At 39.0% G+C, this 26927-nt stretch overlaps 1 protein-coding gene across 1 annotated transcript; it reads left to right on the top strand.

Annotated features, from left to right (window-relative positions):
- Positions 1–2002: 2002 nt before the first annotated feature.
- On the top strand, positions 2003–26499 carry C1H7orf31 (chromosome 1 C7orf31 homolog). The gene is given in 16 exon segments (XM_053971042.1): positions 2003–2079; positions 11189–11306; positions 11309–11374; positions 12735–12973; positions 14500–14542; positions 14545–14576; positions 19499–19528; positions 20620–20741; positions 20744–20803; positions 22508–22647; positions 23288–23363; positions 23366–23461; positions 25291–25396; positions 25763–25861; positions 26071–26315; positions 26318–26499. Coding segments are annotated over 16 exon segments (1731 nt in total).
- Positions 26500–26927: the final 428 nt, after the last annotated feature.

The following is a 26927-nucleotide window of genomic DNA, read 5'->3' as shown; positions in this document are numbered from 1 at the left end:
GACTGATTGATTGGTTGATTGACATGATGTGAAAGCTAATTTATAAATAAGTTAAAGATTCACTGAAGTTGTGAAGAAGCTGCCGCATGCAACTATACAACATTTTTCATGTGAACAGACCAAAAGTGGGGCACAGGCCCTAAAACTAAAATAATTTCAGTCACTAGAAAATAAACGCTGTTTAACTGTTTCTTGTAACATGCAAGTCATGCTTCGTATTCTGGGTTATGACATAAACTACAAGAATTTTTTGTAATTAATTTGATAATCTAAATAATCAACTATTATATTCAAATGAAAGATATATCTAAATACATTTTATACAGGAAAATTGACTCGGAGATACAAAACTTATGTATGTTCTCTAAAGTAAAAGCAATTTGCAATTACCTAAATGCGATTAAAGTCTGGAATTCTCGTCGATGTAAAACTGCAAAATGGTCCGTGGCCACAAGAGGGCAGAAACAACATTCCTTGCAAAGCCCGGTTTTGGGGAGAATCGTGTATTCCCTCATAGAGCCTGGGATGTAAATTAGCACGGCAAACTCCTGGAGGAGTTAGGAAAATGGAAACTACAGCATTAGCTTTACAAAATCTATCTCATGAGCTTTAAACCTTAACAAGTCTGGTCATCTCAACTTTCTGACTTTTAATAACCATTCCTAGAACAAATAAATTTTAAAAAAAGAAATTACAGTGGCGTTTGAAATAAAGCCTTAAGAGAGGATTTGTTACAGTGTGCATTAATCTGCCTATCAATGCTTTCTAACTTTTGCCATTTAACACCAGCTTAAGGAAAAGAATATGTATAATTTCTCACTTCAATAAACAGCTTGCTTGGGCTCTTTTTGGGTCCGAATACATCTGTAGCCCTCACAGTATTGTGGCTATCAAAATCAGTGACAACTCCAGAGAATTATGTCTATCTTATTCACTGAAATTCTCACATCCCTCTATTTTTTTTCCACCAAAATTATGGGAGAAAACAAAAATAATTTGATAAATTACTTTTCTCCCTATTTAGCTGAACTGGCCTCACCTTTTCTTGACCCACTACTATGTAGGTAACATAGCTTTCTTCACTTAGAAATGATGTTTAAATTTTTGGTTTCCACTGGCTCTGTCTCATTTCACCATCTGAAGCATATTGAGTTTCAGCATGGAGGGGCTATTGGCTTACCTCAGCAAGTCTTCATCTTTTTTGTATTAGTCAAGGGGAAGGTTATAAGATCCCTGTCCTGAGATCATATATATACCACCGCTAAACACAAATTAGTATTTTACCTTTCTGTGAGAGCCATCAAGTGATTTTTAGTCCCTGGGAGCAGAATATTTTGCTTAAGAAGGTGGATTATGCTTTCAGTTCCTTGTTGTAAAGCTCTTTCCTCTCTTTGCCCCAGAAAAAGGGATAGTTTTATTTATCCCACTTTCCACTTAACTGCAAGAGCATGGGAACAATCTTGCACAGATCTTGAGTGTTGGATTATAGGTGCAAGCAATCAGCAGGGCAGTGGAGTAAGAGAGGAAAGCAGTGGGCAAGCTCTCATGAAAAAATATAGAGAGGTAGAAACAGAAGCACTACAAGGAGAACTCACTGCAGGATATTTTTAATATGCTTAGGAAGATAGCTGGAGTAGTAAAGTTGTCAGGCTTGTAATTGTCAGTTTTAGGACTGGGTTGAAGTCACCTTTTCTTAGGTTTCCGGAATAGCCTAGGAAGAATTCTTGAATTATCATAATTCTTAATACCACCTCATTTCTGCTTTTGACTTCTGACCTTCACAGCATTTTAGAAGCAGAACTGGTTGTGCTAAGTTTATTCTCTATATTCTTCATGACACAAGATGGGACCAAAAGCACAAGAGTGTTTTACTGAGGAGTCTTTGAAAAGCCTTTAAAACACACATTCATGAGTTTATGGGCCCTACTGGGATGAGTGCTGAAAGAGCTGGCTGATATCTTGAGGCACTTTAAACCTTGAACAATCACAGCAACTGGGAGACATGTCTGAGGACTGGAAGAAAGCAAATGCCATTTATATCTTTGAAAAGGGCAGGAAGAAGGAGCCACGGAACTACAGGTTGGTCAGACTCATTTCCAGCCCTAGGAAGGTACAGAGCCACTCATCCTGGAAACCAGTTCCAGGCACGTGAAGGACAAGATGACCAGGAGCAGGAACTCACCAAGGGAAAGTAATGGTTGATCAACCTGATGGAATTCTATGATGAAAGGACAGACATGGTGAGGACAAAGGACATTGTCTACCTTGACTTAAGTCATGCTTTTGACACTGTTCCCCGTAAGACCCACACATAGAGATGATGAATTATGGCCTGAATGAGAATGAAAACTGGCTGAATTGCTGGGCCCAGAGGGTGATGATCGGTGTTAAAAAGTCTAATTGGAAGCCAATAATGAGCAATGTACCCCAGGAATCAATACTGGGGACAGACCTGCTCGATGTTATCATGATTATCTGGGTGATGGGGCAGGCTGTATCCTCAGCAAGTTAGCTGATGATAGAAAATTGTGAGAGTCATGATGCCAACCAAAGGGATCTGAACAGGCTGGAGAAATGGACTGACATGCAATTCAACAACTCATGCAGTTCAACAAAGGCAAATGGAACGTCTTGCATGTAGGGAGGAGGGCTGCAAGGAGGGCCAGCATGTGCTGCAGCTGATCAGCTGGAAAGCAGCTTTGCAGGAAGGACTGGGGGTGCTGGTGGACACCAAGCTGGACAAGGGCCAGCAAACTGCCTTTACTAGAAGGAAGGGAAACGGTATCTGGCACTGCACGAGGAGGAGTGGAGAGCAGTTTGAGGGAAGTGGTCCTTCCTCTCTTCTCAGCATTGGTGGGACCACATCTGGAGTACTGTGTCCAGTTCAGAACTTCCCAGAACAAAGGAGATGGAACTACTGGAGCAAGTTCCATGAAAGGCCACTAAGCTAATGAAGGGTCTAGAACATTTCTCATATGATGGAAGGCTGAGCAAGAACTGTGCAGCCTGGAGAAGAAAAGGCTCAGGGAGGAGCTCATCAACGTGTACAAACACCCTGAAGGGAGGTTGCAAAAGAAGATGGAGCCAGGCACTTTTCATTTGGGCCCAGTGAGAAGACCAGAGGTGATGGGCACCAACTGAAACACAGGATGGTCCATCTGAACATAAGGAAGCACTTAGCCTGTGAGGGGGACTGAGCCCAGAGATGGTGTGATACCCCCTTGGAAACACGGTCATAGGCAGCCTGCTTTAGGTGGCCTTGCTTGGGTAGGGGTTGCACCAGGTGACCATCTGAAGTCTCCTCCCACCTCAAGCATTCTGTGACTTTGTGATATCCATCTTTCCCTGACACCATTGCTCTATCAGCACAGGACATCCACTGTAGCCTGGTAAGGGAGCTATACAGAGGTGTACCAAGGACCTTCACCCTCCCAATTAGTTTTTCCCCAAAGAAATTCAGTAATGTGGAGATACAGCTGGCAGCAAGACACACAACTAAGGTACTGATAGATTTACTTGTGGGGGATGACCTTTTTGTGTGAAGATTCAGAGTGTAGAACTGATGTCCTAAGCCTTTTTCTTCCAGTCAGCACACCCTCTATAATAACAGCTGAGGTAGCTCATTCCCGTTGTATCCTAAAACCACAACTCTAATTCTTCCATAGTATATTTTTGGAAGGAAATACCAGACATTTTTCTACAGTTGAGTAATTAATGAAATGAAGGAAAATATTCTGCTGAGCCTTTCCAAACATTCAGCTCTAGAGTAAGATGGAGCATGAAAAAGGCATACTGAAATAATTTTTTTTTCAGAATATATTAAACTTGTGAACTCTGGAAATCACTGATACAGCTGTATCCCTTGCACATGGCACAAGCATTAAAGCTTAGTTCACTTTAATATGATGGTCAAGTCATCCAGATTAAAAACAAATCGGTGGTTCAAAATCATAATAAACCAATTACTGGCTCAACTGGTTATTAATAACACAATAGTGCATTTAATAAGTATTCAGAAAATGTATTTATGTATTATCACCTGCCAAAATGTATTTATGTATTATCACCTGCCAAAAAACATGCTCCCAGCTTTTTTCACACTGCTTTTCCAAGAAAAGTAGGACCTCCAACTAGTTTTGCTGTCACTGGTGAAAAAAAAAACAACAGAAAAAACACTCTTTTCAAATGCATCCATTTATTTTTATGCCAATTCAAGCCAAACAAAAATCATACTGAGAGAAAAGAAAAGGTCAGCAGAAGAAAGTAAAACAGATCAAAATCTATCACCATGTCTGTCAAACACAGGAAGGCAAAAACATCCAGCAAGCCAACTTAACCAGAATCCAAACTCCACCAGTGGTGGCCACCTCCAACTGTTTTGAAGGATGGTGTGAACATCCCACATAAGATCTTAGCAAACAATATTGGTATCTCCAAGAACAGGAATAAAAATTGGCATTTCATGGAAGTCTTGCTGCATTACTTGAATTCCACTAGGCTCAGCCAATTTGTCAAGAATTGAACCAGCATCCACATGACTTCACAAGTGTCTTGGTTTGTGGCTGTATTTATTGCTTTATTCAGGAGAGGTAAAACATGACCTACGTGTGTCTTGGATCCCAGCTCCCAGGTGTGCTCTAATATCCTTCCACCCCATTCAACAGTTAAACACCTGCTGACATCACCAGCTACCTCATCCTATGTGCTGCTCCCCAACACCCTCTTGCTGTGATGTCAAATACTACCAGAACACAGACCAAAGCACAGTCATGGTGCAGTGCACTGAACAAGAAGGTAAGATTATTTCAGAGTTCAGCCCTACACAATTTCCTATTAACACTTTTCTTCCAAAGAGACAGACAATAATGGTTGGGAAGAGAGGGGCTGATCTCCTAATACTGTCTCCTATGTTGGAATAATATTTCTTTAGGGTTCTGTAAGCAGATACAGAACATTGTTACATTTAGAAATCAATTTTTACTTAGGTATAATTTCTCAGAATAATAATGTATAATTTTCCTAGATCTTCCTACTTCCTCTCACTGGGAGCTTTTCCTCAGCAAAGCCTCCCGGTAAGATAATTCATTCTCTTGATCATGGATTTCTGAAAGCTCTGGGGCTGAAATATGTATGATGGTGGCTCCTGCTTTGGAGAGATATCATCCTGAAAACTACTGATTTCCTTTGTGGGTGATTTCCCCTGGATCAAAAAGGACTTGTGACTTTGGTCACTGAGCTAAAATCCCCTTGGATTCTTCTGCCAAGGAATTGGGCCAGTTTTCCAGGGACCAGAGCTGGACAGACAGTGCAGGCTCCTCTGCATGCACTGGACTGTGTCCAGAGAGCGCTGTTCTTAGGGATGTCTTGACCCTTGGTCTGGGTCCTGCTCAGTGGTGTCAATGACTACAAGCTTGAGGTCACCAAGCCAGCCACCTGGAAATGTTGTGCAAGGAACTAATTTTCTGGAGCTGAAGGCAAATTTTAGGATTTGAATGGTGGTTTTGGACTAATGCAGCTGCAGGGGCATAGGACATGTATGTTCAGGACTATTTGATGAGGGAAGGTGGATTACTGTGAATAAGTGGTCCTGGTGCTGGTGTGCTGGGTAAGACTGCAGATAGGTTTAAGTCTGTATGTATAACATGGATTTGAAGCTGAGTGCAGTCAGTCATGATGTGGTGCTATGGATGATAGCTGAATGCTAGGAGACTGATGAAGTAAAACTGATGGCATAGATCCCTGCCTCAGTGGGCAGCTGCTGTCATGGAGTTGCAAAGAGAACCCATGAAATATAGGATCTCCCTAAATGTGCAACAGGCAGGGGCAAAAAAATCTACTAGTCAAAGGCTCCATATGTAATTCTGGCAGCCAAAAAGAAATTTCTGAGACAAGCTAATAAAGCTGGATAGAAAGGAAATTCCACTGGGGTCATAACAATGTGGACTCAGATGCGGATTCAGAAGAGCATTGCATTGCAAGTTCTAGCAGAACCACAGCAGTTCTGCTAGAAGGAAAGTCTGATTTCTATTTCTTGCCCACTTGCAGATTATGGATCAACAACTCAGAACATTTTTCTCATTGCAAGCCAGTTGTACTTGAATCTGACTCATCAGTGTAAGATTCCCATAGTATTCATATAGATACCATAGCAGACCTATCCAAATTAGTTTAGGTTTTTTCACTTGAATATGCTATATCAACTTATTTTCTTCAAAAACATATGGCTGAAACTCCCAGACATCCTGGAAGAATAACATACTTCAAATATTTTCAAATTAGTTCCCTATTTTAATAAGGCAAAGCAAAATCTTTTGCATTTTACTAACATATATCAGAGAAAAAGAGGATTTGTTTAAAATATCCTTTTTGTCAAAGCTTTGTCAAAGTCAGGATAGCAAACGTACCAGTCAGATGAATATAAATTGCTCCTTTCTCCTTGAGACTCTTCTCAGACTCTTCTTCCCATTGTAAGGTCCATACCAAAAGTCAGCAGATCATTATGTGCAGAGCAACACAGAAGTCTTAAAAGTACACCTCAAAATGTAAGGATGTAAAACAAAGGCCTCTCAGCCTTCTTCACATGATGAGCCATTGTTTTTTTAGTCAAAAGGAGTTTTGTCACAGTGTGGAAAGCAGAGTGAATTCAGTGCTTCCCTTTGTAAACTTATCTAGCCATTATTACACACTGTGCTTGTCATGGAGCAAGCAGGTTCCCGAGGGCTTCCCCAGGACTGTCCCAGAAGAAGCAGGCACAGATACAAGAGAGTGCTCTGCTGGCTCTTGGTGGATGGGAAAGGAAGCAGTGGTGTTTCTTTGTCTACTTCATCTAAGAAGCTGATGGTGGCTTTTTGAGAAGACTCTTTGTCACTGTGAACCAAAGCTTCATTTGATAGAAAGTAAAAGTCCTGGTGCTTTTGTCTTGCACAAGAGAGTAGCCCAAAGCAGGGGCAACTTGTTTAGATATAAATGCCTGCATGAAGTTCTGGAGAGCTCAGGGGTTTATACTGACCTAGTACTGCTCCTCTCCTCACAAACAGCTGATCAACCAGTGTTGAAATACAAATTTGTTCAAGTGAAAGGAGGACTGATGCATTTCCCCTAAGCCCAGATGCAGAGACAAAAACCATGGCAATTAAAGAAAAAAATATTTTCTATTAAAAGTATCGTGGGTTTAATGTCCTTTTCAGAGTGGGACTGGAAGTTTACAGTGAAACTGAATTCACCAAGTGAGACTTTCTGTGCTAAGTCCTTTCCTGTGCAAGTCCAAACTTTCTGCTCTTACTTGAAAGCTTATTTCCAGCTTCTGTTCATCAGTAACACAAAGCAATAGCATCACACCTCTTTAATTTGCTTCTTGTCATTTTGTTTTTATGTTTGTTTTATTTTGTAACCTGGTACAAATAACCAATAGCAGTAGTAAAAGCAACCACTGTTCCCTGTAGACACTTGCCAGAATTAGGCAGAACTCATCTGTTTTCTCCTTAGTATCCAGACACAGTAACAAATTCTCTGGTATTTGGTATTTTATCCTGCATCTTCCCCTAAAAGTTCAAATATTAAACATGATAACCTGCATAACCTGCCCCAACACTACCAAGAAAATGAGGAACCTGAAGTCCTATCAAGAAAATTCAATTTGCATGTAGTACTAACCCCATTTCAAATTCCTTGGTTGTCCAACTGTCTCAAAAGACAGGTAAAAACAGAACTTGTAAAGGAAAATTATTCCATAAGAAGCATTTGATATCAATTTACTGTTACTGAAAGCATTTTCTTGTAGTTATATTTTTCTGGCAAGACACAATTTTTTTCTTTTTGCTTTAATGAAACAGAGAATCTTCTACTTTGTGCAATAGTCTGTCTGTCCCCCAGGAAATATGTTCATTACAACTGAAAAGAAGACTGCTAAAATAAATTATACTGTGGCTTTAGCATTCAATATCTCCTGAAATAATTTTCATAAAGAATAAAATGAACACAAATATTGCATTTATTTCTAATTTGGAAAAAATGGGCATATTTCACAAGTAATCACCAACATTTATCATGGTATCTACTCTTGTTTTAAACCTTTCTTTTCCCAGATTACAGTTTGACCTAAAATTACTGAAATAAACTTTTAAAATAAAATTTAAAATTAAAGGAAGCTTGCATTTAGCTTTTGTAATCATCAGTATGTAATCAGGAAGTTTCAGGAATCAATGTGTTTTGACTGTATTTTACAGGCTCAATTTTACTAATAGCTGGGGGGGAAGGATATGGCAGAATCCCTGCAATTTTTAAAGGTATGGAAAGCTGAACTTCCATGCTGCTTGGCACTCATGACATTTTTTTTAATCTAAACTTGTATTTTTTCCATACAGAATGGATTCCAGAGTAAGCCTCAAGTCCTTCAATGTTCTTATATATGAGATTTTATCTCTATTGCTAGCAAAATCAGGTCCTAGTTTCCATCTTTCTGGCAGCCTTCTGGTTTGCTACAATTGATAAATTCTTTCATTATTAGTAATGTCTCCTAAACAACATCTGAATTTCAGTCAGAATACTTTGATATTATTGAATTATCATGCCTGTCAAACTGTGTCTTGATGCCTCCCACTTACATATATGCCCTGAGGCAAGTTTTTGTGCTATTCCTGGAATTGCAGGAATTTGATGAATTTCCATCTGCACTCTTTTAACTATTAATAGGCTTGGAAGTTTACTGAATTATAGACCTGATTTAAATTTTAATGAATATCCAGGAAAGAATCATGTTAGCTACACAGGATACCCAGAAAAAGGAAAAATTAAGCAATGCAACAGCAAGGCACCTTTCAGATGACAACTATGTTAGATCCAATTCTGAAACACAAACATTAAATACACATAGCAAGGTTGTAACATTCTTTCCTCTGTAACCATGAAAATCTGTGCTGTAACACAGGTTTTAAGCTACATTTTTCTGCCTCTGTAAACACACCAAATGAACTCACCAGTGTACACCTGAAAAGAAGAGGGCTGCATGTTTTACAATATCATATGTTTTTAAAATGTTAAATTTTTTTTCCTAGTCACATAAATACAAATAAATAAATAAATAAATAAATAAACAAATAGGACAATTGTTCTCAGCTTTTAAAAATAATTCATCCATTAATTTTATTACATTATTTTCTTGGACTGGGGCATTTGTCACCAATATTTGCATAGCTAGGCTATGCCCCTGTATAACCAGAAGCATGTACATATATTTGAATAATGCTAGGTTGTATATATATACAAAGAAGGTATCCTATGTATTTTACCCTATCATCAAATAGTCAGATTCAGCATTGATATCCTAAGATTATGTGTATAGTTATTTATAGGTTTATTGGGAAACAGTTAATAAAAATAAATTCAGACCATCCCGCTCCAAAAAAAATTCAATTAATTCCAAATCTGTATGTTGCTCAGTGACTATGTCACTTGGCATGTATTGTGGACTACAGGAGAAGATGTGTAGAGTGAAACAGTGGGTGCTGAGGATCTGAGGTGCACAAAAAATACATTTCAGATGCTCTTTACTTTGGATTAAGGATCCATTTGTGGCTGTGGTGCCCTCCTGGTATATTTCTGGGACACAGTTTTGAGATAATTACATCTGTGAGGAACCCAGTTCATGTACTCCAAGACCAAGGTACTGCAAAACAGAGACCATTGGGAGATTCATATCAAAAGTGGAGTTCTGGATTAAAATGCCAGTATGAATAAGAACTCTCCTTCCAAGACCTGCTGGAAGCTGTTGGCAGCACACACCCTCAGATGTGTTGGCTTCATGCACTGATCAAAACAGTTACTGGAGGCCTTCACAAGCTCATAATTTAAGACACTGTACTCTTATACTCTGTTTTGAGATCCACATGACATATAAAACAAACCTGAAGGGAAAAATGCAACTTTAATAATAAAGAAGGCACCAGCAAACTGATGTTCCGATCCCAGAACATTATATTTTTGGTATTGTGGGTTTTTTCTCAGAAGAAAAGAGCCAGAAATCTAGAAGTTGTCTGTCAGAATTCACAATAAATCTACTATTGTGGAAGTTAGAAATCCTAATAGTGTCTATGAAATCATTGTCTATAGTGCTGAGACGCTTAAGGATTGTTCATGATAGACACTTTAAAAAGATGCTCACCTTAGCCCTTTTTTGATAATCTCTGGGCTGAGACATTTTTTAATGTGTCATTGAGATCTCAAATGTCACTGGATCAACATGGGCTATAAATGTTTCTTTGGGAGAAGGAGACTTGTAAATATTTTATGTTTAACACAGTCCTGTTTGAACTGACTAGATGATCAGACTTTCGTATGCAATGCTTCTCTTTTATGTCTAAGGTAAACTGGTTGCTCTGCAGCTTGGTAGCCTACAGAGAGCAGCCAACAAGAATGGCTTATTAATGTTTCCAGTGAGAGGTGGCTTAATGAATACAAACATCACAGCCACAGAGGTGACTTGGCATCTGCCTGACTACCTTCAGACTGGGGGAAAATTTTAGATAGAACTTGTAAGTGAATGCTTGAGTTCCTTCAGAAACAGAAACATTTTCTGATACTCTATGACACATCAGATTCTTATTTTGGTTCATCATACACATCAAACTGCTTGATTTCAAATGACACCAATGTATGGAAATGTACAGAGTATCCTCAGCCTCTAGCACATCCATGTGAATGCCTAACACAGCATTCCTTCAGTATGAACTACAGCTATAACATTTCTCGTCCCTCTCTAGAGATGGAAGTTTTCAAAGGCATAAATAACAAATTCTGAAATCAGTGGAAATTAGATGCTAAAGCTTCCATCTGTGCTACTGCATATATTTGCTGTCCATATGCTACTGAGAGTGCAGGTATGTATGTGCTGGCAGCTGATACTCAATAACACTGCAAGATGCACATGCTGCACACATCTATCACCTTCTTTCTTCCTCTCACTGACCAAAACATCCTTGACTTGACCCAACCTTCATTAAACAATTGCCAATTGCTGTTGCACTAACTTCTCCTAGTGACAGTTCATCCCAATAGCATTAGCCAGAATAAGCTGAGTAAGTCACAGTCATGAAAATAGAGCCAAGTAGTCATTGCTTAAAAGACTTCAGGTAACCATAACTGTTGCTGCTATCAAAAGACATTTTGGTTTTTGGGTTTTTTTTCCTTTCAGATATAAAGAGTTCAGGAAATTCCTTCATTGCTACAAGCAGAAGCTACAAGGAGCAGAAAGGAAGCACAGAGGACTTGCTCTACGTGTACCGCCAGAAGACAAGTGAGCAAGGGAAAAGGATCTCCATATACATTTGTTAATGGATGTACTCTTTATGGTACTGGAGAAGACCCTCAGCCAATGCAGGCTAGACATATAGTTCTCACAGTCAAAATGTTTAAGTGAAGTGCTTTCACCAAGAGAAGCACCAGACAGCAAAATGGCTGGACAGCAATTTAGATTGAGATATACAAATATCTGCATGGGCACTTTGGGCTTTTATTTTTTTTACAATGTCCTAAATATTAATAATGGAAATATATTGGTACTCACAAATCTCTAGGCAATATTTTGCTGAAACACTTGAAGTTCCAAATTTCCACATTTATTTTTTGCCCATCATTTGATAACTATTTACTGTTGGCTCTTGTCCCAAACACCCTTCGTGAACTTAGAGATTTCACTTTTGGCCTAGTTTACAGCATCCCCAAATACCATAGGCATAAACATGAAAAGTCAGTGCTCAGCTTTTTCAGAAAGCTGTTGTAAAAGAAGAGCTATGTCTAAGAACAACAGTTGTTGGGGAATGCTTTTGGAATTAGGGCTCCTTTTCATAGACTCTAACCACAGCCAATTTTTTCTTTAAAATATACTGAGGTTGGTGCCTCCAGTGAGGCAGTGAAACCAGTTCCAAGACTTATTTTTCTTCATGACAGCATAACTTAAAAAAAAAAAAACAAAAACAAAAAAAAGACTGGATAACTGAAAGATAGGCAAATGATGATGCCAAATCTGTGTTTTCAGACACTCATGTAGGAGTCAGATCACCATTACTGACTTACAGGAAAGCTTTGAAAGCAGAGCATGCGCTTAAGGCTGACTCAGAAAAGTCCAAGGACAGCCTTCAGTCCTGCAGCCTTTTCTGGACAACAGGAATGGAAGATGCAGACTAGAATGTCAAAGAGTTAAAACATGACTCAAAGACTGGAAACTTGCCTTCCTGTCTTTGTTCTCCTCTTTGTTATCACGAGCTAACCTTTACATGAAATGATCACAGAATATCTCAATTGGGAATGGACACATATGGATCACCAAGTCCAACTCCCTGACTACCTAACACTAAACCATTACCAACAGCACTGTCCAGATGCTCCTTGAACTCTGACAGACTTGGTGTCATGATCACTCCCCTGGGTGTCTGTTCCAGTGACTGGTCACCCACACTGTGGAGAACCTTTTCCAAATATCCATCCTGAACTTTTCCTGATGGACCTTCATGCCATTCTCTCATATCTATAATTTCTGGTCACCAGAGAGAGGAGATCAGCACCTCTGCCTCCCTTGAGGAAGGTATAGACTTTGTGGAGGTCACCCCTCAGCCTCCTCTTCTCCCAGCTGAACAAACCACCTCAGCTGCTTCTTGTACATCTTGCCCTTGAGACCTTTCATCATCTTGGTGCCCTCCTCTGGACACACTCTAACAGTTTGATGTGCTTCTTCCACTAAGGCACCCAAACCAGCACAAAGTGCTCGAGGTGAGGCTGCACCAATGCAAAGCAGAGCAGGACAGTCACATCCCAATCACTTCGCTCCCTTGGCTCACTGCACTCTGCTGGATGCACCCCAGGGTACAGCTGGCCCTTTTGGCTGCCAGGGCACACTGTTGACTCATCTTCAGATTGCCATCAACCCAAACACCAGATCTCATTCCCCAGGGCTGCTCTCCAGCCTCTCATCACCCAATCTGTACATATATCCAGGGTTACCCCAACCCAGGGGAGAGTCCAGCACTTGCATTTGTTAAATGAAGCTGATGGGACTTCCATCCCAGAATCATGTCAAGGTGCTGTGATGCCACAGTGATAGGACAGGTGCAAGAATGCCTAATGAGCTTGAAACAAGGATTTTCATTGTGTTTTCTTTTCTGAATATGCAATCCCTTGGATTATTTGTTGTGCAGGCACACTACTGTAGAGCCCCTAACCAATCCAAGTGAATCCCATTATGGAGAAGAGGTCCAGAAACAGACCTTTCCTATTCCACAAGGTGGAAATTGCCTAAGTTGCATGTACTCTATTTCTCTATATTCCTATATTCACATTGCAAGCCAGAAGAGATTTTGGCCAGCTCAGGCATAGTATCTCATGAGAAAGTAGATAAGCCATAGCAACTATATGTCCCATCTCAGAAAACCAATGTAGGAGTCAGAAAGGGGAAAGAGGTTAGCAAGCTACTTCATAAACCTATGTTAATGACATCCACTTGCTGTTTGCTCTGGACAACTCCCACAGCAAAATGTAACTTCAGGAGAGTTGTTCAAAGCATACACAGATACTCACAATCCTGAAGGTGATACTCTGGGGCAAAGGAGAGTAGCCTTTACTCCATACTAAGTTTCTGTAAAACACAGAAAACTGGCAAGCAACAGAGCCACAGTAACACCAATAGCATCAGTTTCACTGATCTCCAAATGTACCAGGCTAGATATTAATTAAAAGCTTAGTCTAGTGCAAATAATTACAGAGTAAAAAGCTGAAGTGGGTAGGATTCAAATGAAGTATTTTAGTGTTTGTGCTTCTGATAGTACTGGCACAAATTTAGTGGGGAAAGTATAAGAAGCCTAAATATACTTATGTTTATAATAGAATTTGTAAATATAACTTCAGGAAGTAGCCATAGTGAGAATTAATTAAAATGTAAGGCTTCTTTTAATACCAGGAAAATCTTACTGATTTTGGCTGATGTTTCCACCTACATTTCCATCATTTTCACACTATCATGTGCTCTCTGTTGTTGGTTTTGTTTTTTGGTGTGGAGCTGTTTTCAGATTCTTGTCAGTGAAAAGCACCATGCAGTTTGGCTGGACTCTGTGAGCCCCTTGGCAGAAGGAGCTGAAAGTGATCCCCAGAGTGTAGAAATAATTCATTTTAGGGTAGAAAGTTGGAGCCTGTACCTATTTGTGGCATTCCCATAGTTCCTGTTGAGAGTTAGGTGTGTGTGGTAAGGAACTGTAAGAGCCAGGCTTTCACAGGGGGAAATGCTCAGCATTATCAGGAACTTTAAAGTCAGGCATGGGTGCTCAGCACTTCTCAAAATCCAGCCCTGCATGATGTAGATTTTGAAACACAGGATAATTTCCACACTGGCAACATCTATGAATTTTGATATTGGCAGTCCCCTGAGAAATCAAGACAAAACCATACCAATTTATTTGGATTTTTATAAGGAAATAGAGCATAAGCTTTATAAATTTATGTGTTTACTCTGTACAGAGGCCTTCCTACTGAACAATACTATGATGTCACTCAGCTGACAAAAAAAAAAGTGATGTGTGTATGAATGATGAACTTTAAGTTTAAATTTTCAGTTAAACCAGATTGTGAAGTTAGAGAATACACCAGCAAATTGAATATTCATTCTACTCTGATGATATAAAGTGCAGCTATGATATGAAATCAAAGGACCATGTTCTGTAAAAAGGGATTAGCTAGTAACAAAGGACAGAAAACACAGAAATTCAGAGTACAGCATTGTGCCACTTCAGGTCAAGTAGCTCTTCAACACGGATCTCTGAATTTGCTTTGTAGGTTGCCTATATTTATCAACTAGTAATGCTCAAAAATATTAGCCTTTCTACTTGCTAGAATCCAGATCAAACTGAAGTAACTGAAGTAATCATGACATCAAATGTATTTCAGTCCATTTTTCTCATACGTATTTATACATATGTATTTTTAGAGGAGGCTTGTCAGGGATTGTTTTCCTCATTGGTGCTGTTCAAGAGGTATTTGAGTCAATTTGGGTGCTGTGGGAGTTTTGCAATCCAACATTTTGCCACTTGATGGCACCAGCAAAACACTTGATCAAACTACCGGGATTTTAGATTAAGGTAGTTAACTTTATTTTAACTTTATATAAAGTTAAATTTCACAGAATTTAACTTTACAGGGCTGTGAGGTTCATTCCTCATGACAGTTGCTCACCAGAATGGGTCATACAGGTACACAGGCTGAGGAAGAGATCACAGCACCTTGCTAGGAATTTTCTTCCTTAACAGGAAGCAACCAGGGACTGCTGTGACTCTGTGCCCTTGTATCAGCTATATAAGGAGGAAGGAGATTTTACAGGAGTAGGTCAAATTCTGTCCCCCGTACACACTGAAAAGTACATAACCTTGGACTCTGAATGTTTGATCAACAGATCACTAAAATGCTTTATGCATTTTTATGCACTCACATCTTAACCTGAAATATGTTGGGTCTCAAAAAACATTTTAATTTGTCCTAATTTAAGCATTTTCTTTCCCTATAATGTTCTATTTTCTTGGTCTTTAAAAGGCCTTTAAATTGAAGGAAAGAATGTATCCTTTTAAACAAAAAGTGAAACACACACACAAAAAGTCTTCCATGTTCGTAGTCCAAGGTCTTTCAGAGCAAATATTCTTCCTGCCATCAGGAACTATTAAATGGTGACAGCCACATGGAACCTATCCTGAAAAATACACTCTGAGTGGTGCTAAGCAGACCTACCTGGGAGCTATTAACACTAAGTTTATTTACCTTATAGCCTGTGAGGGCTCCTTTGAGCCATTACTGTCTTTTGTGGGAAATTAATTACAAGGCATTTGCAATAACTCTTTCCACTTTCATGGACCAACAATGCCTTTGCCTTAAGGATGAACACTATCTATCCTTGTGCAGTTTTGCACACTGGAATCAATCACTGACTGCTGCAGATGTGCTTTGCTGAGTGCACTGGCAGTGGGTCACATACATATGTCCTCCCAGTCAAATGTACCAGAAAAAAGTAGTTGCCTCCTCACTTCTATAGGTGTAATGGGTCCTCAGGTTCACATCAAACAAGACCACAAAAATTAGGAAAGGTGTTGAAAAAAAACCACCTTTCAGCCACTGCCAAGAGCCTTAGTTATACACACACACATCAGGCTAGAGTATTGGCAGCTGTCCTTCCATGGACAAACCACACCAATAAGATTTCCAGCAGGTTTAGTGACAGCATAAAATGAATGAAAATTGTTTTGTTAGGTTTTTGGTTTTTTCTTTTTTTTTTTTTTCTTTGTTGTTGTTGTTGTTGTTTGTTTTTGGGGTTTTTCTGCCTTGTGGGTTTTAATATGGTTTTGCTGTTTATCATGCCACATTTACATTCCTCTGGCTGTCTCCCAGCTCCTTGACCCATGGTGGTTCCCAGACCTGCAGATTCCTGACCAATCAGGATTTAAGGTTAGGCAAGATAAGTGATTGCCTCCCTTTGCAAGAATAAAAGGCTGCAGAGAAAGTAAATTTACACATTTGAAACAATTTATTCTCCAGTTGTAATTTCCTTTCTGTTAAAATTGGCAAGAGTGGTACATCTGATTCTCCTAATAAGTTACAGAATACACGGGAAAGTAACAGGAAAGAGAAGTAAAATGTTCTCTGGCCTGATCTAGAAAAGAAGGTGAAGGTCATGAGGCTCCCCACGCTGCATCCCTTTCAGGCCAAAACCACACATGAGAAAAGAAACAGATCTTTAGAGGCCCTTAGCATGTGTCAGAAAGTAGGAAAGTAGTACTAAGTGGGAGTCCCTCATGAAGGTCACACAGGTTCCAGTGTGCCTCTTATTACTATTACTGAACAAGTGCATGTCTCCACTAAATGCTCTGCCATCATGAGGGAAGCTGCAGAACTACTGCACAGAAGCTTGAGTGTCCATAAGAATACTCTCTCATGTGAAACCTAATTTATGCCTATTTTATCAAAAAGTGCTTGAGGAGTGCCCATAGTGCACTCGTTGCTAGGGAAATGGGATGGTGTTCATCTGTACAACTCCCTGGATTTGTTCTGGGCCTTACCAAACTGGGACCATAAATCCCTCCACCACGAGCCTTGACTTCTTTTCAGTAGACAAACTCCATATGCTCTATGGTTCGATCATAAAGGGGCAGATGATATAATACCAAGCAACTGTTTCTTGTGTGATAATGACAGACTCCAGCAAAAGTCTAATAGAACTCCACTGAAAACAGTGCCAAATTTTAAAAACTGCTAATATCTTACTTCCTTTCCAGAAAAAACTCTACCTTTCTTCTTTCTCTTCTGCCTTCCATTCTGGGTGGCTTCAGGCTTGATTAAACAGTATGAGTTTTAAAAATATAACAAATATTCTTAACAGCCATCTACCCTCAAAAATGCAAAACTTTGCTTGCTGTTACAACCTGAGCTCAGAAACCTTCTCTAAATCATGGCAGTCATGAAAATGCATGTTCATCCTTATTTTATTGCTGTCTTAAGTTTAGATGTTAAAAAGAAAAGTGATATACAATGGTTGTTAAGTAGTTCTGCCATGCCAGAGCTCAAAGCAGATTGACTGTCCTTATTTATGTGTATGTGTATCAGAAATATTTGCAATTACTGCAGTGAAAAATGTAGCAAGTCACACTGTAACACAACAGAAATTGAAAATACTTCTTAGTATTTCTTTTCAATTCACATTCTGTTACAATAAGACAGCTGTAACAGAACATGAATTGAATAGAAATACTAAGAAGTATTCTACATATCTACAGAAGTGGTAGATATACACCAGTTCTGACAGTAGAAATAACAGAAAATCAACCAGAATTATCTATGGAATAAACATTCAAAGATTGCTGGTCTGCAAGTATGGCATTTCTATGAAGGTTTCCCATTATTAAGACAAATGTGAACTTTGAATCAGAGTCCCAGTTCGTTACAAATGCAACAATATACAAATGGTTGCCAGAATTCAACACTTTAAGTCCTGTTATCTTTGAAGTATCACACATTAAAAGTAGATCTTTTGTTCAGCTCAGCTGAGGCATGAGTTATGCTGGCACAGCAATTTGTGAGATATCACACCTCATGTTGATTGCAGTGAGTCCCATAGCATCACAGCACAGATTTCACAATCAAGTGCATGATTTCTGTATCTCATATCAGAATGTGTGAATAAAATTGATCTGGCAGTTGAAGCTTATCTTTAAAACACCCATATTAGTATGGAAAGAAATAAGCACATGACTGTATTTAAACTCCTTTTTGTGAAGGGACTTATTTCCTCTTTGTATCTCTGCAACACCAATCTTTATAGACATCAATTCAATGATGGAGTGGCCCAGTTGCACCTTGAGTCACAGATGACTTGGGGAGAGCTTGGGTACAGCTCCCATGTCACAGCTATGTCATTAACCAGGCTACTGAACAAACCCCAGCCAGGGGAGGAAGAGAGCTCCCACAGGATCTGCTAAGGCTGAAATTATGGAATCCCTGCAGGGCCTATAACATCCCAATAGTTCTATGTCCTCAAGCTGAGCAAGGGGAGGAGCCCTGAAGTTACCATCATCTCCTGCTTGGAAATTAATCTGGGACATCCCTCTTCTCACTGAGGAAAACAAGAGGTTTTAGCAATATGCAGGTTTTGGTATACAGCTTTTGAAGAAACAAGAAACATTGTGTGACAATGTACAAATAATAAAGCTTAAAAAAGGGCTCTCATCTGAAAACATCTCCTATCATTTTACAATAAAGACCCTTTGAAGCAAGGCCTGGTAGATAAGCCTTTCTTATGAAATACACAAAATTTTAGAGCTCTAGGTGAACTACTTAGATTAGCCCAGTAATACTTACTTCAAGCATTTGTTTTATTTTTTATTATACCAAAAAGAACCATTAAGCAAATAATTGCTTTTTCAACCTTAGATATTTTTCTGACTTGGTAAAATTGCCAAGAGACTCTTAGCTAGGCTAGTGATTAAATTCTTGCCCTTTAAAGTTAGTGTTTTATTTTGCTTGCCTTGAAATAAATAAGTCTCCAAGGTAAAATATAAATAATGTATTAGCATGGTATGAGGAGGTAATTTCTCTGCAAGTATAAACAGGGTATGGTTTTTGTTTTGCATTACTGATAAAAGCAATTTTTTAAAGTTTATTTTTTATACTAATAGTACATACCATTGTTAACTAATATAGAGCTTATTACACAAAAGTCTAAGGAGACAGATTTTTTTTCTTCGCTCTGTTTTAAAAAGACATTCCACACATCACATGTTCCTGATGTCTTTTCAGTCTTTGGCACCTGGCAACACAAAACATTCCCCATGTAATGACTGGTATCAGTAAGAACACTGCCTGCACTGCTTACACATTGATTTGTCCCTAACGTATACTGACTGCATTGATTCAGATAAAGTTGGGAGATGCAAATGAGAGTGGGTCACTTCAGCTAAGCTATTACATTTCTTCCCTAATACAGGCTTCCCAAACCACCAGAAACTTTGCCTAGGTACATTTCACCTGTATCTTACCTTTCCTTAATGAAATAAAAGGGCAAGTTGTTCCTCTCACAACATAATAGCACAGTGCAGGTTCCTTGGCAATAAGCAGCAGCAACACTATGAGGCAAAAAAATCTCTCTATTGAGCAAAGCAAGCATGATTAGGTTTAGAGGATTAGCAATGTTTACTTAACACACACACTCTCCTAACAAATACTGATCTTGCTGACTTGCCTATGGGCTAATTGGGTTTTCTTAGCTGTGTTGTTCATGGCCTCTTTACCTACTGTGAATTAAAGTGTTTGAGAGCAACTATAAAGCACAACTTCTCTCTTATAAAGCAGATTTATGAGAGAGAAGCCTTAGAAAAGTCCAGCTTGGTAGGAACTCGTTATGTCATGACACACAGCTCCAGGAACTAAATTAATCTGGCTCCCATGCAAGACTGTGACTTTTCTTTACACAGCAACTGAGGGAAGGTGTTTGCTCCTAGCAAGCTGCTGTATGCAGGGCTGCTAAAGTTAAATGAATCCAAACAGGGATTCATTTAACAGGCTAGTCTTTCTTACTGGAATAAACCACTGCTTTAGTTTTCCTCAGATTTCATGATTCTCCTGATTTTATTAAGTCCTAAATTACTCTATCATTAAAAATTTATAGCTGAAAAGAACAGCCACAGGAACATGGGCACTCCATGAAATCCCAGTTCTCAGTATCCCATAAAATCTCCAGTTAAGCTTTATCCTCCTTCCTCACAGAAATAAATGTCATCTTAGAGACAAATTTTGATTACACAAGCACAAACTCAGTTACTATTAATTGGAGCTGTGCAAGAATCTTAAATTCCCTTAAGCCACATAAAAGTAAATGAGAATTAGTATGATTGATCATGTAAAAAAGCTGCAAGGGCAGCATCATTGGGAATTCTTTGCAGGGTGGAAGCAAAAGGGGATTAAAAACCTAAGATATCACCTTTTTGATTCTCACATTTCTCCCCGTTCTTGCAAAGTGTTATATCTAATCTAAAGCTCAGTGAAATGTGAAATAAGGAAATTTTCTTTCTTTGTGTCCTTCTTCCTGACAACTTAAACCAACCCAAGACCATTGTGCCTGCCATTTTCCTCCTCTGTCCCCTATCCTACACACATTTCTAGGTACACCATGTTCCCAAACTTCAGATCACCTGAGGGTTGAGACACTGGAATCAATTCAAGCAGTCATCAACTTTCCATCTCAGTATCTCTAGCAAGACTTTTGACATGGTTGTACTGAGGAAGACCAGAGGTAAGAGAGAACTCCGCTGGTTTACCCTTTATTCTTGAAACCTACTTAAAAACACTATGGCAGCCATGGCTCTTTTCTGCTGAAGTTTAACAGAATCTGACTACATCAGTGGTCAAGGTAAGCACCTTGGCTTAAAATAAAGCTTTATGCGCTGATAGTTGCAGTCTAATGGAGGATGTCTCAGCACTGAGAATAAAAACAATTTGTGGCCCCCTTGTAGCCTCAGAAGCCAAGAGAGATATTAGCACAGCTGCCATTCCCCACAAAAACATGATGGATCACCTAGCGTGTCTGATATCTTCTGCCAGACAACTAATTCTCCACAGTTCAAAACAGAGAAAGAAAAATGGAAAAAAAAAATCATCAGTGGGACCCAAAAGTAGCATTTTTTGAGCCACCTGCATTGGGGTCAACAGAAATGTCTGTGAAATAAGAGCTGAAAGATTTAAAACATTTTATCACTACACAAATAGTAGAACAAGATTCAGAGAGAAAAAACAATTCTTCCTACCCCTTATAAAGTCTGAAATGAAATGCTAGAATTCACTATTTGCAGAACACTATGTAAGCCATCACAAGGTATTTGTTTTTAACCCCAGTATCATTTTTACCCTGTGAGCATTTTACATAAAATATTGGAGGAAAAGGACATGAAATTATTGTTCTTAACTGACAGGTATTTTGTTTCAGAAGACTTCAAAGATCACCTGCGTGAACTGATGAGGAGCGCTTGGCAGCTACCGACTACACAGGGTTAGGGGGAATCTGGGACAGGAAAAAGCCAGCCCCTCTGTGTGCCATGGCAGTGCTTGTCAGGAAAGGTTTGACAGCAACTGTTTGAAACAGAAAAAGCACATGCTGTCGTGGATAAGAAGCTTTTCAGGAAAGTAAAAGCTGATAATGTTAAGTGGGAGGTCAATTTGCATTAATTAGCTGCCATTCCCAGGTATCGGTACAATGCTGTATATTTATATAATTAGGTACATGAGTGATTTTAGTGAAGTATTTGTCCATTCAAAACCAAAATCCTTCCACAGAATATGTAATGCCAGGAGTAGTAATTTTGAGTCAGTTTTCACTGATCACTAATCACGTGTGGAGGTGGACTTACAAAGCTTATTTTTGCACAACAGGAGGATCATCAAATCTATTTCCAGCAACGTTTAACAGGTTCAGAATTATCAGCTAAGGGGACAGTTACCATGGGCACTTAGGAAATACTTTAATTTCACTTGCTGTTCCCTCCATATGTTTTGACTTTCTCAGAGACTGGGACACTCCAGCTCTCATGGCTGAAGGAGAAATCCCTGGTTAAATACTGATAACCCAGACTAGAGACCAGTGACTTTTACCAAGAGAAGGTTGTGCTTAAAAGCTTTGTGTCTTTTCCACATCTCTCCTTTACAAAACTCATATTATCTATTACGTAATTAATGCTGGCAGCATCATTGTGAGGTAAATAAGGAAACAAGAGGCCGAAAGACTAGAGAGATAAAAAGTGGTGACAGAAGCAGGGTTGGAAACTAATTCCACTGCAGTTTCATTTTTAAAAGACATTTAGAAAAACTTAGTTATTCCTGACATTAAGAGTTCAGAATGAGCTTCACAATTCATTAAGCTTTAGAGTCTGCTGTTCCTGTTTGTAAAAGTTGTGCACAGAAAATGAAATAAGAACATTCACTGCTGGTGTGTGAATCAACCCAGAGCTCCTGCAATTGCCAATGGGAAGATGGCTTTCTGCAAAGGCAACTTTTTTCTGGAAAAAATCGAGCTCTCAGCTGCTTTGTCACCACCTCTTTGCCTGGGACAATCAGATTTCCAGATCTAGTGGTGCAGATGACCACGTAGAGTACTTCCACTAAGACTTCATCACATATAACTGGGTTAATTGATGCTGATAAAATAGCTGATCTGGTCTAATCCTGCTGATTTTGTACCAAAAGAGCGAAGATGAGTTCTGTTTGCACATCCATCAGACCAGTTTCCAAAGGCAAAAGAGACATTAGCAGAAGCTCACAGAAAGCACCTCTCCCACCATCACAGCTGTCTTCATAGTGAGCATTCATCTACAGCTAAAAATGCAGATCCATCTGTCATTCTGATCAATGCAGATACAGTGTTCACAGATGTGGCATTGGAAACAATAAGAGGCAGTTTATTTTAAGGCAGTTTATAATTGTGACTTCTACAAAAAAAGGGCTTACATAGCTTTGCCTATCTACTGTATGTGACTATCATGAGAACTTGATTCCAAGTTATTTGACCTGAGTTCAGCATAATTACATACCTGTTGAAACTTCCACTTGATTACTAATACTGCAGCAAATATATTTTCCCACCAGATTTTAATTTTATTAGCATTTGCTGAACATATAACTGAGGGAGAGGAGGGTGACCACATGTTATCTCAAGTCTTTAAAATAGTCTTCCCCATACAGCACACATATTTGTTTTATACCTTAGCTGTTTCTTCTTATCCTTCAGCTTTCCAAGTTTGTAGAAGAAAATGGTCAAATATATTATCCAAATCCACCAAAGATAGTGGCCCCCAACCCCATTTTAAAGAGCTCAAATATAACTTTTCTCCAAGAATAACCAATATGCTACAAAACATTGAAAGGGTTCTGGAGATCACAACATACAGCCAGGTCTTCACAGGTAAGCAATTTTTATTAAATTAATTTAGTTGGGATAGCAATGTGAGACCACAAATTGTTAGCTCCTAAATTTCTCAAAGACATAATTTTTTTTGTCATTTAGTAACAAAGGACACATAAACTGTAAATTATCTGAGGTTTTTCAGGGGAATTGTGGATTTTCCTAACCTATTTCCTAACTGATTTTCCTAACCCATAAAAATGTGTGACAATAAAACATGTCTCTGTTTAGGAAGAGTTCCAATATATTGCCTTACATAAAAGCAGTTTGCAGATTGACTGGAGAACTAGGTGAAGACACAGAACTAATAAATACCGGATTTACTAAGAATCTCATGCTTCCACCACAAGTAATACTGGCAAGAGTATTATCAGAATCAGCTGGCAGAATTAAGCCTTCTCTTTGACAATACTTAAGCACAGGGCAAAGCTCACTCTAAAGCAGAGGCAAAAGTTCAGAATACTAAATCAGTCCTGACACAGCTGGTTGACAGAATGGATTAATGGCTTCTTTGGGGTTTGCAGAAGCGGAAGTTACTGTGATTATCTGCTTACTTTTTATCTTACCATTTTAAGTCGGCACCAACACATAACAGAAATTCAAAAGACCTTTAGCCTTGGGCAGTATGTGTAACAGTGTCCATAAAATGAGTTAGCAGCTGTCATGTGAATGGGGACAATCAGGACAGTCTGACTGAACTCACCAATTTACTGTCCTTATTGCACTATGTGTTTGATAAGTGACTTATTACCATTGCAGAACTACTGCTTCCTTACTAACCACACCGGTTTAAGTTTGACAGAGTTTCTATGATTTATACTCCTCCATTTGCATGAGTGATTAGCCTTTCTTCCTCCAGGGTACATCAGTAGCATTAGCAGATTCTATTTTAATGCCAAGATTTACTTTTAAGGAAGTATAAAACGATATTGAAAAACTCTGTGTTTGTTGTCTTCAACACTTTTTATATTCTCTGTGACCTGCATAAAAGTGAAAAGATATTATCTGCCTTAAATGCTACTCATGCAAGCAGAGCATAATGTGGTATATAAGCAGAGCAAATCAAGTTGAGAGTTGTGTTTTCCTAATGCATCATTACTTGTGATGGCTTTATATACACAGCTCTGACTGATTGCAACTCTAAGCAATTGTAACTGACTAAGCAATTCTGCAGGTAAAAGAGAAGGAACACATTCCTGCTCTGCTGGCTTTATAGCACTTATAGTCCTAGGGTGACTAAACCAGAACACGCTTCCAGATTCAAACTGCATGGACTTACATAAAGCAGGGCAACTAAATAAGATGCTGTCAATTTCTTAGTTATAGTCCCAAATGGCCCTGGATAAGAAGCCCCCAAATTGTCCTGCTTTTCTTCTATTGGATTAAAACAAATCCAAGTAAGGAAATCCCTTCTGATTTACATTTTACATTTCCTGATATATTTACAAATTTCTGATAATTGAATCTGTGTATCTGAAATGGAAAACCTGTCTAACTTTTTTTTTTTTCAGTGTAATAAAGAAAAAAAGATTTGTTTGCTTTATGATAATGAACACTTCAAAGCACACTTTCAACAGTTTGTCTCTGGAAATTAAAATCCAGACTAGCACCTTACATAATTCAAAACTGAGCAGTTTTATTGCCCTCTGGCTTCCAAAGTGTGATTGGCAGAGGCCTATCCTGGGCCATGCCGATTTACCTGAACAACACTCATCCACTTAAAGCATACATATGTTGAATATCAAACACTGAGATTGTTCAGCACAGTAACTGCTGAAGTTAATTCTTTGGCTATGGGACTCAAATGTACTTTACAAATGTTTGAACAGGTCCTTTGGCTCTGCACCAGCATCTAAAGCCTCAACAATGCAAAAGGTTCATAAAGGTTAACAGTATGTCAGCAGTGGATCAAACTGTGGTTGAGAAAGCCAAAAAGTCACATGCAAGTGAGCATCCTAAAAACCACCTGCAACTGTTCCTAAAGGAAGTTAAAACCACACTGATTCAAGTCACCGTTTATACGACCACTCATTTGAGAAGACACACGCTTATAGAAGAAAGAAAAAAGCACAAGACATCTATACCCATTTATATCTTATGCACAGGAGTGGAACAGAATATTTAGTTCTCCAAAGCATAAAGAGTGACTCTGAGCTCCCTATATGATGGGGCAGTAGTGAAGGTCTGGGCTGTTTCTCTTAACTGAGTGACCTCTGTGCCTTTTCAGGGCAGTCAGGGTCAATGATCTGCTAAAATAAGCAGAGACATAGATGGCAGTATAAATCCTGCTACTTCATACAGAAACATTTCTGCTGGTCTGTCACAAGTGAGATCTCCTGAAGGGTGCATTGCATGCTTACTTCAAGGTGAACATCCTCATGAATCAATTCTGCAAAAACAGTACTCCTTCAGATGCCCTCACCTGTACTCAGCATTCCCACTGTTGTCACCAGCTACTAAGGCACAGCGCTGAGTGAAATAAAAAGAGCAGCCAGCCCAGGTCAGCAGTGCAAAGTGACAGAAAACACAGACCAGAAATAGGATGTGAGCCAAAAGCAGGACACTCTGTCTCAGACATGCTACCAGAAAGTTCCTTATCTTGATTCAAGCCCAACAATAAACAACCTTCTGAAAATCACTGACATGTTGCAAAAAGAAGCATTGCAGAGGCGGCAGCTTTCAGGAAGGCCCAAATTTGAACCCCTTCCAAAATCTGCACGTTCACTTTCCTACAAAGACTTCAAGCCCAGATATTTGGATCAAAATACAATACTGGAAAACCCAGTTAACCTAAGTAAGCCAAGCTTACCACTGGATGTAAAGCATGAGGAAAGTGGAATTCTGTTGCACAGACTTTGCCTGCATGGAGACCAGAGGATAGGCCAAGAGAGATAACACTGCCTGAATGGATCCCCAGCTGTGAAGTTCCTCAGCTCCAGACAGTGCTGATGGAGCTTCAACATTCCTTCTCTATGACAGCAGCACAAAAACATTTACATGATTCCTTAAAAGGAGAGAGAAAAAATCCTCACAGATAACACTCCTGAAAGAGACACAAGAACTATGGTTTCAATTATTTTTTATTTCTTTAGCTGACACATTTTTTTAAAAAATGGAGTAACAAATAAAAAGAACTTCAATACAAATTGTCTGGCCTTTCCCAGGAAACCATAATAAATTCAAACAGTAAAGAGAAGAGCAATTAGAGTAGCCCAGGACAAGTGCAGACTATTTGAGAACACTAGAAGAGCTTGAGCTAGAGGCTGTGAAAACATGACTATTCTAGAGAAACACATTTGTGGGATAAACACTGGTTTGGAAAACGTTGGTTCATTAAAGGCCAAATGGATTAATAAATTAGCATTACAGTCTGACTGGGAATAAACTTAGGGTGGGTATGACAAGATGATTTTTAATATTCACAGCAGGGAGCTTCAGGAACAGCTGAGGAGTGGATCAGAAAAGA

This window comes from Vidua macroura, chromosome 1 (genome assembly GCF_024509145.1).
Source record: "Vidua macroura isolate BioBank_ID:100142 chromosome 1, ASM2450914v1, whole genome shotgun sequence".
NCBI classification, from domain to species: domain Eukaryota; kingdom Metazoa; phylum Chordata; class Aves; order Passeriformes; family Viduidae; genus Vidua; species Vidua macroura.
The sequence above is the reverse complement of the archived record's forward strand: the minus strand, read 5'-3'. Positions and strand labels throughout refer to the sequence as shown.